The 14,399-nt window shown below is 46.1% G+C and overlaps 1 protein-coding gene across 2 annotated transcripts in view; it reads left to right on the plus strand.

The window, feature by feature from the left end:
• Nucleotides 1-431: 431 nt before the first annotated feature.
• The window catches only part of gak (cyclin G associated kinase), a 45,672-nt gene continuing 31,704 nt past the window's right edge, over nucleotides 432-14,399 (plus strand). The window contains exons 1-5 of one of the 2 annotated variants that reach the window (XM_031817040.1): nucleotides 432-818; nucleotides 7,214-7,275; nucleotides 8,241-8,300; nucleotides 8,881-8,995; nucleotides 10,235-10,377. In XM_031817040.1, the coding sequence (XP_031672900.1) occupies nucleotides 677-818; nucleotides 7,214-7,275; nucleotides 8,241-8,300; nucleotides 8,881-8,995; nucleotides 10,235-10,377 (522 nt within the window). In that variant the 5' untranslated portion in view covers nucleotides 432-676. The remainder of the gene's footprint in view (nucleotides 819-7,213; nucleotides 7,276-8,240; nucleotides 8,301-8,880; nucleotides 8,996-10,234; nucleotides 10,378-14,399) is intronic. The other variant, XM_031817039.1, reaches the window with a different exon arrangement.

The following is a 14,399-nucleotide window of genomic DNA, read 5'->3' on the forward strand; positions in this document are numbered from 1 at the left end:
CTGCTCCCTTAGTAAGTGGCTGCTCCCTTAGTAAGTGGACATTCTGTCAGAATAAAAAAAAAAAAATGCAACCTTTATTTAACTAGGCAAGTCAGTTAAGAATAAATTATTATTTACAATGATGGCCAAACCCTAACCCGGACAACACCGGCCAATTGTGCGCCGCCCTATGGGACTCCCAATCACGGCCAGTTGTGATACAGCCTGGAATTGAACCAGGGTCTGTAGTGACACCTGAGATGCAGTGCCTTAGACTGGTGCTTCTACTAGGGGGTTGGAAGGGTTTTGGTGAGGGTTTGTTAGTAGGGATTTATTCGTTTATTTATTTTTCTTATTAGTACAGCATCAGGAAAAACTTATTGAACTCACATTCCAGCACAGTAGGTGGCGGCATGCTCCTTAAACTTTAATTTGCGGACCTCCCTTATACCACAGAAGAAGAACGTTCGTGACGTCACGAGATGCGTCACCATCTCACGGAAGTGCAGTCATGGCCACTCTAGATGAGTAGGACGATAATGTTTGTGTAGCGAAGGAATCAAATAACTAGACACCGACGTTCATAATTAACTTAACAACATCACTGATTTGATTTTTAAAAACCTTTGCCTACAGCATATTATCTCTGTAAGGCCTGGAAAGAGCTCGCTGAGCTACACCGGGGACGCAGGACAAAATGTCCCTCTTCCAGTCGGCACTTGATTTCCTGGCAGGGCCCGGTGGCACTGGAGGCGCAAGTCGAGACCAAAATGATTTTGTTGGGCAAATTGTGGAGCTTGGTGACATGAAACTGAGAATCAAAAGGGTTATAGCTGAAGGTGAGTTATGTGTCAAGGCTGATAATCCGCAAATGTCATATTTACATGACACTAGGCTTGCTAATGTTAACTAGCTAGCAAGCTAGCCATACCGGTTGGTTAGCTAACTTTAGCTAGCTAGCAATCTGGTTTATTTTGTTAGCATCCTTTATCAGCTAGCTAGAATATGATTTTAACAAGACATACTAGATATTATAGTATTTTAAATTTTTATTTACGGCCAACTGTTAAGGCGGCTGTATTGACATGATAGGCAGGTGTCAACAAATTACATGATGATATACTGGTGCAAGGGTTGTACATATAAATACGTTAATATTGAATACGGGTACTTTAGCTGTGCTGTCCATGTAACAAATAATTATTAGATAACTTTGTTTAGGAATTTGTCATGGATAATATCTATATAGACTGTTTGTGTACAATCGAACTACCCTAGTACCTACTTACTATTTTCTGCCCTCAGTACACATAACCTGCGTGGGACAGGTTCTTGCTTACCCTTGAAACAGACAGCTGACATTTTGAGGAATCTGGGGAGAGATGGAGCAGGAAAAGAGCAAGTGCTTCGGGTTCCGTTGGTAGTATTACCTCTTCTGAGAGAATCTTCAACGTAAAGCACTGCAGTATTGTTCATGTGGAAGTTTACAGAGAAGACTCCTGAGACCTGTAGTGTTTCATGCCATTAAAATGGAGAACCAATTTCCCTTTAATCAAACACTTTCTCATCACTCTCAAGCGATGCTTCATAGTTCCTTTATTAAGGAGAATATTTGTTCTTTTGATCAGGTTTATTGTAATGTTGTCAGTTTTTAAAAGGAGTGTATGGACATCCAACAATTTTAGATTGTCAAAAATGGTCATGAAAGGAATAGAAATACCCGCACAAAGTCCTGATGACGAAAACCTTAAGAATTTATAATTAACTAAACAGGAGCACTGTGTTCTCATCTGAGACACTTCCTTTCATTGATAAAACATTAAAGATAGTTGACAATAAAGGATTGTTTTAAGATTGACTTTGAAATTATTGCAGGATCTCCGCACCTCTCTAATTCGGTCCCGATTTAATCAGGACCTTTACATTGCCATAGGCTACATTGCCTTGTCCCCTAGCTGTCATCAATGTCCATAGGACAAGTAGTACAGGTCGTTTTTACTTGTCCAAAAGCTCAAGTCACTTGTAACAATTTTTACATCATTGTATTATGCAAAGGAACCACAACAAAAATGCATTTCAATCTTGTTTACCATAGAGAATCAGACACAAATGTAGTCTACACTCTGCCTATTGGCCTCTTTGAATATTTAAGCCTCTCAAAACACTGCCCCTTTAAGGCTCTCCTGGAGGACTCCCTTGGTAGCCTATAAAATATTGCAACATTACAACCAAAACCTTATTAAATAATTTCCTCCGGTTCAAAACAGACTCTGGGACGACAGATCCAAAATTCATACAACCACTGCACTTTAATAAAAAAATCGGAAATGTTTTATTTATTCATATTATGAGCTCAACAAAAGCGCACATGGCTGTAGATTCCGAGTGAATGTTCCAAAATGCAATTGGTGGGGGAAAAGCAATCAAAAGAGCCCCGCACGCACAAGGGGTTTCATGCGACAGAGATTAAAATATCTGTTAGAAATTAAAAGAAAAATCCACCCAATACCACTTGTTTCTTTAATTTGCAGTGTTAAATAACACTAATGTGAGAATAATATTTTTTTGTGAACAAATGTTTCATTTTGTTGTCTGTTGCAGCTCAAGTCGACTACAAACTCTGCAATGCTCTCTCTGTGGGCTGGCTAGTTAGTTAGCTAGCTAGCAAGCAAACATAGCCACACACAATAATACCAAAGAGAATATCAGCATGTGAAGTAGGTAGTTAGTACAGTTTTTTTTGGGCGGTTTTTACAGCTGTCAATTTAGGAGTCTACAGTCTAACCATGTTCAACCTGCAGATCGATATGCCTCAGTGGAGTCTGGCAACGGCAGATACAGTGCATTCAGAAAGTATTCAGACCCCTTAACTTTTTCCACATTTTGTTACGTTACAGCCGTATTCTAAAATGTATTAAATAGTTCCCCCCCCCTCAATCTACACACAATACCCCATAATGACAAGGCAAGAACTGGATTTTAGAATTTTTTGCAAAACAAATCTTAAATTACATTTGCATAAATATTCAGACCTTTTACTCAGTACTTTGTTGAAGCACCTTTGGCAGCGTTCACAGCCTCGCGTCTTCTTGTGTATGAAGCTGCAAACTTTGCACACCTGTATTTGTGGAGTTTCTCCCATTCTTCTCAAGCTCAGTGAGTTTGGATGGGGATTGTCACTGCACAGCTATTTTCAGGTCTCTCCAGAGATGTTTGATTGGGTTCAAGTCTGGGCTCTGGCTGGGCCACTCAAGGACATTCAGAGACTTGTCCCAAAGCCACTCCTGCGTTGTCTTGGCTGTGTGCTTAGTGTCGTTGTCCTGTTGGAAGGTGAACCTGAGCGCCGTGTGGTAGGTTTTCATCAAGGATCTCTCTGTACTTCACTCCGTTCATCTTTGCCTCGATCCTAACTAGTCTCCCAGTCCCTGCCGCTGACAAACATCCCCACAGCATGATGCTGCCACCTATGCTTCAACATAGGGATGGTGCCAGGTTAACTCCAGACGTGATGCTTGGCATTCAGGCCAAAGTGTTCAATCATGGATTCATCAGACCAGAGAATCTTGTTTCTCATGGTCTGAGAGTCTTTTGGTGCCTTTCAGCAAACTCCAAGCGGACTGTGATGTGCCTTTTACTGGGAAGTGTTCCGCCTGGCCTCTCAACCATAAAGGCCTGATTGGTGGAGTGTTGCACAGATGTTCTTCTGGAAGGTGCTTCCATATCCACAGAGGAACTCTAGAGCTCTATCAGTGTGACCATCGGGTTCTTGGTCACCTTCCTGACCAAGGACCTTTTCCCCCGATGGCTCAGTTTACCCAGGTGGCCAGCTCTAGGAACAGTCTTGGTGGGTCCTAACTTCTTCCATTTAATAATGATGGAGGCCACTGTGTTCTTGGGGACCTTCAATGCTGCAGACATTTGTTGATCTGTTTCTTGACACAATCCTGTCTAGGAGCTCTATGGACAATTTCTTCGACCTCATGGCTTGGTTTTTGCTCTGACATGCACTGTCAACTGTGGGGCCTTATAGACAGGTGTGTGCCTTTCCAAATCATGTTCAATCAATTGAATTTACCAAATGTGGACTTAAATCAAATTGTAGAAACATCTCAAGGGTGATCAATGGAAACAGTATGCATCTGAGCTCAATTTCGAGTCTCATAGCAAAGGTTCTGAATAATTATGTAAATAGGGTTTTTCTGTTTTTTAATTTTTTATTTGCAACAAATTGTTTTCGATTTGTCCTTGTGTGGTATTGTGTGTAGATTGATAAAGAAAAAATACATTCAATCAATATTAGAATAAGTCTGTAACGCAAGAGAACTTTATACTTTTGAGGAGATGGAAAACTTTGCCTTTGCTATGTCAATTGCCCGCTTGGAGTATTCTGGGTAATTCTTGGACAAGGAGCGAATTGGAGTCTATTGGGTGCTAGCTCAAAAACCCAACATTAGCACGAATTTTGTAAAAAAAAAACGATTTTACTGTCCCGGACAAGCATTAATGTCAAACACTAACTTCTTTTGGAAAACAGCCCTAATATTGTGACCAAACATCATTATGTTGTCATCTCGATTCACATGTATTTATTTCCCAAGCTATAGCACACAATATTTTTACATACAGCAAGTTTTTAAAGGACCAAAGAGTTTGGTCTGCTTCGTGTTTTCATTTTTACCATGGAATTAATATTGCGATACTGGTATCGTCCCAGCCCAAGGAAAGATACTGGTATCGTCCCAGCCCAAGGAAAGATACTGGTATCGTCCCAGCCCAAGGAAAGATACTGGTATCGTCCCTGCCCAAGTAAAAATACCGGTGTCGTCCCTGCCCAAGTAAAGATACCGGTGTCGTCCCTGCCCAAGTAAAGATACAGGTGTCGTCCCTGCCCAAGTAAAGATACCGGTGTCGTCCCGGCCCAAGTAAAGATACCGGTGTCGTCCCGGCCCAAGGAAAGATACCGGTGTCGTCCCTGCCCAAGTAAAGATACTGGTGTCGTCCCAGCCCAAGGAAAGATACCGGTATCGTCCCAGCCCAAGTAGAGATACCCGTGTCGTCCCTGCCCAAGTAAAGATACCGGTGTCGTCCCTGCCCAAGTAGAGATACCGGTGTCGTCCCTGCCCAAGTAAAGATACCGGTGTCGTCCCGGCCCTTTGTAAAGATATTGGTGTCGTCCCTGCCCAAGTAGAGATACTGGTGTCGTCCCTGCCCAAGTAGAGATACTGGTGTCGTCCCTGCCCAAGTAGAGATACTGGTGTCGTCCCTGCCCAAGTAGAGATACTGGTGTCGTCCCTGCCCAAGTAGAGATACTGGTGTCGTCCCTGCCCAAGTAGAGATACTGGTGTCGTCCCTGCCCAAGTAGAGATACTGGTGTCGTCCCTGCCCAAGTAGAGATACTGGTGTCGTCCCTGCCCAAGTAGAGATACTGGTGTCTTCCCTGCCCAAGTAGAGATACTGGTGTCGTCCCTGCCCAAGTAGAGATACTGGTGTCGTCCCTGCCCAAGTAGAGATACTGGTGTCGTCCCTGCCCAAGTAGAGATACTGGTGTCGTCCCTGCCCAAGTAGAGATACTGGTGTCGTCCCTGCCCAAGTAGAGATACTGGTGTCGTCCTGGCCCTTTGTAAACATGCTCTATAGACCAGGGCCCAAAGAGGGGCCCACTAACAACTATTTGCAGTATGTCTAACACGAACGCTCTCGCTCTCTCTTTTACTTTCCTTTTCTCTCTCTCTATACCTTATTACACTAGCCTTTGACACCTGAGTTGGGAGTGTCTCCACTCTACAGCCCTCCTCCAACCTTTGTCCCTCTGTCCTGGCTAACAGGTTTGCTGTAGCAGATAGGGCCTACACACTGGTTTGTGGAAGCAGGAGAGTGTTGGCGTTTTTAGCAGGGCTTTATTTGGTTACTGAGATACCAGGGCTGTAACATAGCTCAGGCGTGGAATGTTAATGGCGTTGTGCCAGAAACAGGGCACCTTTACATTGTTGTCCAATAAAGAGTGAGGAGGCCCTGCCTGCGGTGTTTCATGTTTCACAGAGAACAGACTGGTCTCTAATTTCAGCGGGCCTCTGTTTGTCGCTAAGGAATTGGAGCAAAACCTCATTGACTTGAAGGGCGTATGCAAAATGAATAGTGAATTAGTATTCACTTGAGATGCCTGCCCAGTGCACACAGAAGTATCTTACATGTTAGGTGTTTAGCAAGTACAACAAATCGTGAGAAAAATGTCTTTGTACACAATTCTAATACTCCCCAAATGCAGGCACAATGTTGGAATGTGAAGATTTGCTCTGAGAAACATTCAAGCTGAGTTATGGTCTTGTTTGAGCAGGCTGCAGAGAGCACACCTTTTTCCATTTAAAGGTTAACTTAGAACAGAATTGTTACAAATGAGTCATCAGACACAGTGTGTTGTGTGTCTATTCTTGAAAACGTACAGCAAAACTGATGCTGCAATAACGTTGTCTGTGAAAAAGAGAAGTGCTCTGTTGACACATGGCGTAACCTCTTGCAAATGTCAATGATTTAGCAGCAACAGTAGTGACTAAAAGCCCCCTGGAATATAGGGGTGGCAGGGTAGTGGTTAGAGCGTTGGACTAGTAACCGGAAGGTTGTGAGTTCAAACCCCCGAGCTGACAAGGTACAAAATCTGTCGTTCTGCCCCTGAACAGGCAGTTAACCCACTGTTCCCAGGCCGTCATTGAAAATAAGAATGTGATCTTAACTGACTTGCCTGGTTACATAAAGGGGAAATGTAAATAAAAAAAATATGGGTGTGGTCTCCAGATTAGTGTTCAGTAGTCCACCTCCTGTTTCAATGAGATAATTCTAAAGCATAGTTTGTTTTTGTCCGTTATGACAATGTAGCGAAGTGCAATCGGTTGAGGAAAACCTATGTTGACTTTTGACAGCGATCACTGTTACATATGTTTCTTTAAATGAAAGGTTTTCACATGAACAACACCAGCGCTCATACTCACTCATAAAGCATCTCAAAGTGGGAGTGCTGACCTAGGGTCAGTTTGGTATTTTAAACCATAATGTGTAACATTACATGGACAGGGGGGGGGGGGGGGACCTGATCCTAGATCAGCACTGCTACTCCAAGACACTTTATGAATAGAGGCCGAGATTGGCACTACACTGGGTGTGAAATAGCACTGAAGCGAGCTATTGTTGTGCTGGCTCTCTCATCCGGGCCATTGATCCCTCGTTGTCTTTTCCTCTGCAGGTGGTTTTGCATTTGTGTATGAAGCTCAGGACATAGGCAGCAGTAAAGACTATGCTCTCAAGGTAAGCATTTTGATTTCCTTCACACACATTATCCCTTTCTGCACACACCTCGCCTGGGGCGGCAGGGTAGCCTAGTGGTTAGAGCGGTGGACTACTAACCGGAAGGTTGCAAGTTCAAATCCCCGAGCTGGGCAGAACAGGGGCAGAATGACAAATCTGTCGTTCTGCCCCTGAACAAGCAGTTAACCCACTTTTCCTAGGCCGTCATTGAAAATAAGAATTTGTTCTTAACTGAGTTAAATTGTCTAGTTAAATAATGGTTAAATAAATAAAAACGTAATGTTAGTTTAGACAGAAGTAGTGCCCTGTTCCTTTATGTAGTGCCCTGTTCCTTTATGTAGTGCCCTGTTCCTTTATGTAGTGCCCTATTCCTTTATGTAGTGCCCTGTTCCTTTATGTAGTGCCCTATTCCTTTATGTAGTGCCCTGTTCCTTTATGTAGTGCCCTATTCCTTTATGTAGTGCCCTGTTCCTTTATGTAGTGCCCTGTTCCTTTATGTAGTGCCCTATTCCTTTATGTAGTGCCCTATTCCTTTATGTAGTGCCCTATTCCTTTATGTAGTGCCCTATTCCTTTATGTAGTGCCCTGTTCCTTTATGTAGTGCCCTGTTCCTTTATGTAGTGCCCTATGTAGTGCCCTATGTAGTGCCCTGTTCCTTTATATAGTGCCTTTATGTAGTGCCCTATTCCTTTATGTAGTGCCCTGTTCCTTTATGTAGTGCCCTGTTCCTTTATGTAGTGCCCTGTTCCTTTATGTAGTGCCCTGTTCCTTTATGTAGTGCCCTATTCCTTTATGTAGTGCCCTATTCCTTTATGTAGTGCCCTATTCCTTTATGTAGTGCACTACGTTTGACCAGCTCCAATAGCATGCCATTTGGAACGCATACTCTGTTCTGTATTTGTTAAATGGTTGTGTGTGTGTGTGTGTGTGTGTGTGTGTGTGTGTGTGTGTGTGTGCGCACACAGAGGCTCCTGTCCCACGAGGAGGAGAAGAACAAAGAAATCATCCAGGAGGTCTGCATCATGGTATCTTTTTGAGTGGTTCTGTGTTCTCGTTGAACGTCAAACACGGAACATTCCTCCTTGACAACATCCTTTAGTCAAGGAACACCTGACGTGTTTGTCTGACGTAATAATCATTTTTGACAAAATAGACCAATCTGAATAAAGAAGACAATATTCTTAAAAACAAATTCTGGTGTAGGAGTCAAATGGCAATATGGGTTTGGCACTTCATACATCCACATTCATGACCCTAACCTCTGACCCTAACATTATTTAAAACAGCCTAATTCACAAAAACTTTATTTCCATTGGCATTTAGGGTCGAATGTGGCCCTGATTTTTCCAGGCCATATCACAACCGGCCGTGATTGGGAGTCCCATAGGGCGGTGCATAATTGGCCCAGCGTCGTCCGGTTTCGGGTTTGACCGGGGTAGGCAGTCATTGTAAATAAGAATTAGTTCTTAACTTACTTGCCTAGTTTAAATAAAGGTTAAATAAAAAAAAACGAATATAAAGCACTAATGGAAACTGGGCTTAAGAAACAACCCAGTTTGATATACAGACAATCAGTTCCTTTTCTTTGACCTGAGTGTTGTATAGAAAAAGCTCTCTGGTCACCCCAACGTGGTGCAGTTCAGCTCTGCAGCGTCCATTGCCAAGGAGGAGTCGGACACGGGCCAGGCTGAGTTCCTCATTCTCACAGAGCTCTGTAAAGGTACTGTAGACTCCACTTTATCGCTTTGGGGCCCGGGCCCCCTCTGTGCGGGGCCCGGGCCCCCTCTGTGGTGGGGCGGGCCGGGCCCCCTCTGTGGTGGGGCGGGCCGGGCCCCCTCTGTGCGGGGCCCGGGCCCCCTCTGTGCTGGGGCGGGCCGGGCCCCCTCTGTGCGGGGCCCGGGCCCCCTCTGTGCTGGGGCGGCCCGGGCCCCCTCTGTGGTGGGGCGGGCCGGGCCCCCTCTGTGGTGGGGCGGGCCGGGCCCCCTCTGTGCGGGGCCCGGGCCCCCTCTGTGCTGGGGCGGGCCGGGCCCCCTCTGTGCGGGGCCCGGGCCCCCTCTGTGCTGGGGCGGGCCGGGCCCCCTCTGTGGTGGGGCGGGCCGGGACCCTCTGTGCTGGGGCGGGCCGGGCCCCCTCTGTGCTGGGGCGGGCCGGGCCCCCTCTGTGCTGGGGCGGGCCGGGCCCCCTCTGTGGTGGGGCGGGCCGGGCCCCCTCTGTGGTACACAGTGAAGTCATAAAGCTGTTGCAGTACTCCAAGCGACGTCCGCACTACGTTTTCTGTTTCGCTGTGCGCAGCGCTAAGGGCCTCCTGGAACGTAATGTGGATGTAGCGACATCTTCTAGAGGCCTATTTTGGAGTGGTATATTCACAAGTCTGTAATACAGTTTATACTTCTGTGAATATACCTGATGTTATCAAGCATATGTATGCGCTGTAGTCTTCTACTATTTAGCAATACCTTTATGGCTGGTTTCCCATGCACTAGTTCCCATGCACTAGTTCCCATGCACTAGTTCCCATGCACTAGTTCCCATGCACTAGTTCCCATGCACTAGTTCCCATGCACTAGTTCCCATGCACAGTTTCCCATGCACAGTTTCCCATGCACTAGTTCCCATGCACTAGTTCCCATGCACTAGTTCCCATGCACTAGTTCCCATGCACTAGTTCCCATGCACTAGTTCCCATGCACTAGTTCCAGCACTAGTTCCCATGCACTAGTTCCCATGCACTAGTTCCCATGCACTAGTTCCCGTGCACTAGTTCCCATGCACTAGTTCGGAACTAAAAAGCAGTCTCAATAGAGACTAAGATTCTTCATTGAAAGATGTGTTTTGTCCAGGACTAAACGTAATCTGTATCAGGGAAACTGCCCCATAATGTTTAGCCAGTGATTTAGCAATTGCTTTGACTAGTACTCTTCATTTTGCTGATCAGGCATTTCCTGTCTTCCTCCCTCAGGTCAACTGGTGGACTTCATCAAGCGGGTGGAGCAGAAGGGACCCATGTCATGTGACACAGTGCTGAAGATCTTCTACCAATCGTGTCGCGCCGTGCAGCACATGCACAAACAGAAGCCTCCTATCATCCACCGGGATCTTAAGGTGAGCAGTTCAAAGCCCAACTCGCCCTCGTAATTTCTCCAAGGTACAGATCTAGGATCAGTGTCCCCTTTCCCAAACCTAACCATTAGTGGGGGGAAATGCAAAACTGACCCAAGATCAGCATCTCTGCTGCAACATCACCCTACTTCCCCTCTCAACTCCTGCTATTGCCAATACCTCTTCCTCCTTTACTACACTATACCTGCTACCATCTGTATGCTATCTAGACATAACCATTCTCTTCCTCCTTTACTATACTATACCTGCTACCATCTGTATGCTATCTAGACATAACCATTATCTTCCTCCTTTACTATACTATACCTGCTACCATCTGTATGCTATCTAGACATATCCATTATCTTCCTCCTTTACTACACTATACCTGCTACCATCTGTATGCTATCTAGACATAACCATTCTCTTCCTCCTCCGGTAAGACTTCCCTCCCTCCCTGCTCTACCACCTGCCACACTTAAACTTTCATCCACTTGTTTGTCAGATGTTTTTTTATTTATTTGATCAGTGACCAAACACCCTGGTGATGTGCTTGCTGTAGCTACAGAGTGCTGATGTAGATCAGTGACCAAACACCCTGGTGATGTGCTGCTGTAGCTACAGAGTGCTGATGTAGATCAGTGACCAAACACCCTGGTGATGTGCTTGCTGTAGCTACAGAGTGCTGATGTAGATCAGTGACCAAACACCCTGGTGATGTGCTTGCTGTAGCTACAGAGTGCTGATGTAGATCAGTGACCAAACACCCTGGTGATGTGCTTGCTGTAGCTACAGAGTGCTGATGTAGATCAGTGACCAAACACCCTGGTGATGTGCTTGCTGTAGCTACAGAGTGCTGATGTAGATCAGTGACCAAACACCCTGGTGATGTGCTTGCTGTAGCTACAGAGTGCTGATGTAGATCAGTGACCAAACACCCTGGTGATGTGCTTGCTGTAGCTACAGAGTGCTGATGTAGATCAGTGACCAAACACCCTGGTGATGTGCTTGTTGTAGCTACAGAGTGCTGATGTAGATCAGTGACCAAACACCCTGGTGATGTGTTGCTGTAGCTACAGAGTGCTGATGTAGATCAGTGACCAAACACCCTGGTGATGTGCTTGTTGTAGCTACAGAGTGCTGATGTAGATCAGTGACCAAACACCCTGGTGATGTGTTTGCTGTAGCTACAGAGTGCTGATGTAGATCAGTGACCAAACACCCTGGTGATGTGCTTGCTGTAGCTACAGAGTGCTGATGTAGATCAGTGACCAAACACCCTGGTGATGTGCTTGCTGTAGCTACAGAGTGCTGATGTAGATCAGTGACCAAACACCCTGGTGATGTGCTTGCTGTAGCTACAGAGTGCTGATGTAGATCAGTGACCAAACACCCTGGTGATGTGCTTGCTGTAGCTACAGAGTGCTGATGTAGATCAGTGACCAAACACCCTGGTGATGTGCTTGCTGTAGCTACAGAGTGCTGATGTAGATCAGTGACCAAACACCCTGGTGATGTGCTTGCTGTAGCTACAGAGTGCTGATGTAGATCAGTGACCAAACACCCTGGTGATGTGCTTGCTGTAGCTACAGAGTGCTGATGTAGATCAGTGACCAAACACCCTGGTGATGTGCTTGCTGTAGCTACAGAGTGCTGATGTAGATCAGTGACCAAACACCCTGGTGATGTGCTTGCTGTAGCTACAGAGTGCTGATGTAGATCAGTGACCAAACACCCTGGTGATGTGCTTGCTGTAGCTACAGAGTGCTGATGTAGATCAGTGACCAAACACCCTGGTGATGTGCTTGCTGTAGCTACAGAGTGCTGATGTAGATCAGTGACCAAACACCCTGGTGATGTGCTTGCTGTAGCTACAGAGTGCTGATGTAGATCAGTGACCAAACACCCTGGTGATGTGCTTGCTGTAGCTACAGAGTGCTGATGTAGATCAGTGACCAAACACCCTGGTGATGTGCTTGCTGTAGCTACAGAGTGCTGATGTAGATCAGTGACCAAACACCCTGGTGATGTGCTTGCTGTAGCTACAGAGTGCTGATGTAGATCAGTGACCAAACACCCTGGTGATGTGCTTGCTGTAGCTACAGAGTGCTGATGTAGATCAGTGACCAAACACCCTGGTGATGTGCTTGCTGTAGCTACAGAGTGCTGATGTAGATCAGTGACCAAACACCCTGGTGATGTGCTTGCTGTAGCTACAGAGTGCTGATGTAGATCAGTGACCAAACACCCTGGTGATGTGCTTGCTGTAGCTACAGAGTGCTGATGTAGATCAGTGACCAAACACCCTGGTGATGTGCTTGCTGTAGCTACAGAGTGCTGATGTAGATCAGTGACCAAACACCCTGGTGATGTGCTTGCTGTAGCTACAGAGTGCTGATGTAGATCAGTGACCAAACACCCTGGTGATGTGCTTGCTGTAGCTACAGAGTGCTGATGTAGATCAGTGACCAAACACCCTGGTGATGTGCTTGCTGTAGCTACAGAGTGCTGATGTAGATCAGTGACCAAACACCCTGGTGATGTGTTGCTGTAGCTACAGAGTGCTGATGTAGATCAGTGACCAAACACCCTGGTGATGTGCTTGCTGTAGCTACAGAGTGCTGATGTAGATCAGTGACCAAACACCCTGGTGATGTGCTTGCTGTAGCTACAGAGTGCTGATGTAGATCAGTGACCAAACACCCTGGTGATGTGCTTGCTGTAGCTACAGAGTGCTGATGTAGATCAGTGACCAAACACCCTGGTGATGTGCTTGCTGTAGCTACAGAGTGCTGATGTAGATCAGTGACCAAACACCCTGGTGATGTGCTTGCTGTAGCTACAGAGTGCTGATGTAGATCAGTGACCAAACACCCTGGTGATGTGCTTGCTGTAGCTACAGAGTGCTGATGTAGATCAGTGACCAAACACCCTGGTGATGTGCTTGCTGTAGCTACAGAGTGCTGATGTAGATCAGTGACCAAACACCCTGGTGATGTGCTTGCTGTAGCTACAGAGTGCTGATGTAGATCAGTGACCAAACACCCTGGTGATGTGCTTGCTGTAGCTACAGAGTGCTGATGTAGATCAGTGACCAAACACCCTGGTGATGTGCTTGCTGTAGCTACAGAGTGCTGATGTAGATCAGTGACCAAACACCCTGGTGATGTGCTTGCTGTAGCTACAGAGTGCTGATGTAGATCAGTGACCAAACACCCTGGTGATGTGTTTGCTGTAGCTACAGAGTGCTGATGTAGATCAGTGACCAAACACCCTGGTGATGTGCTTGCTGTAGCTACAGAGTGCTGATGTAGATCAGTGACCAAACACCCTGGTGATGTGCTTGCTGTAGCTACAGAGTGCTGATGTAGATCAGTGACCAAACACCCTGGTGATGTGTTTGCTGTAGCTACAGAGTGCTGATGTAGATCAGTGACCAAACACCCTGGTGATGTGCTTGCTGTAGCTACAGAGTGCTGATGTAGATCAGTGACCAAACACCCTGGTGATGTGCTTGCTGTAGCTACAGAGTGCTGATGTAGATCAGTGACCAAACACCCTGGTGATGTGCTTGCTGTAGCTACAGAGTGCTGATGTAGATCAGTGACCAAACACCCTGGTGATGTGCTTGCTGTAGCTACAGAGTGCTGATGTAGATCAGTGACCAAACACCCTGGTGATGTGTTTGCTGTAGCTACAGAGTGCTGATGTAGATCAGTGACCAAACACCCTGGTGATGTGCTTGCTGTAGCTACAGAGTGCTGATGTAGATCAGTGACCAAACACCCTGGTGATGTGCTTGCTGTAGCTACAGAGTGCTGATGTAGATCAGTGACCAAACACCCTGGTGATGTGCTTGCTGTAGCTACAGAGTGCTGATGTAGATCAGTGACCAAACACCCTGGTGATGTGCTTGCTGTAGCTACAGAGTGCTGATGTAGATCAGTGACCAAACACCCTGGTGATGTGCTTGCTGTAGCTACAGAGTGCTGATGTAGATCAGTGACCAAACACCCTGGTGATGT

Source organism: Oncorhynchus kisutch, linkage group LG3, assembly GCF_002021735.2.
Source record: "Oncorhynchus kisutch isolate 150728-3 linkage group LG3, Okis_V2, whole genome shotgun sequence".
Lineage (NCBI taxonomy): Eukaryota > Metazoa > Chordata > Actinopteri > Salmoniformes > Salmonidae > Oncorhynchus > Oncorhynchus kisutch.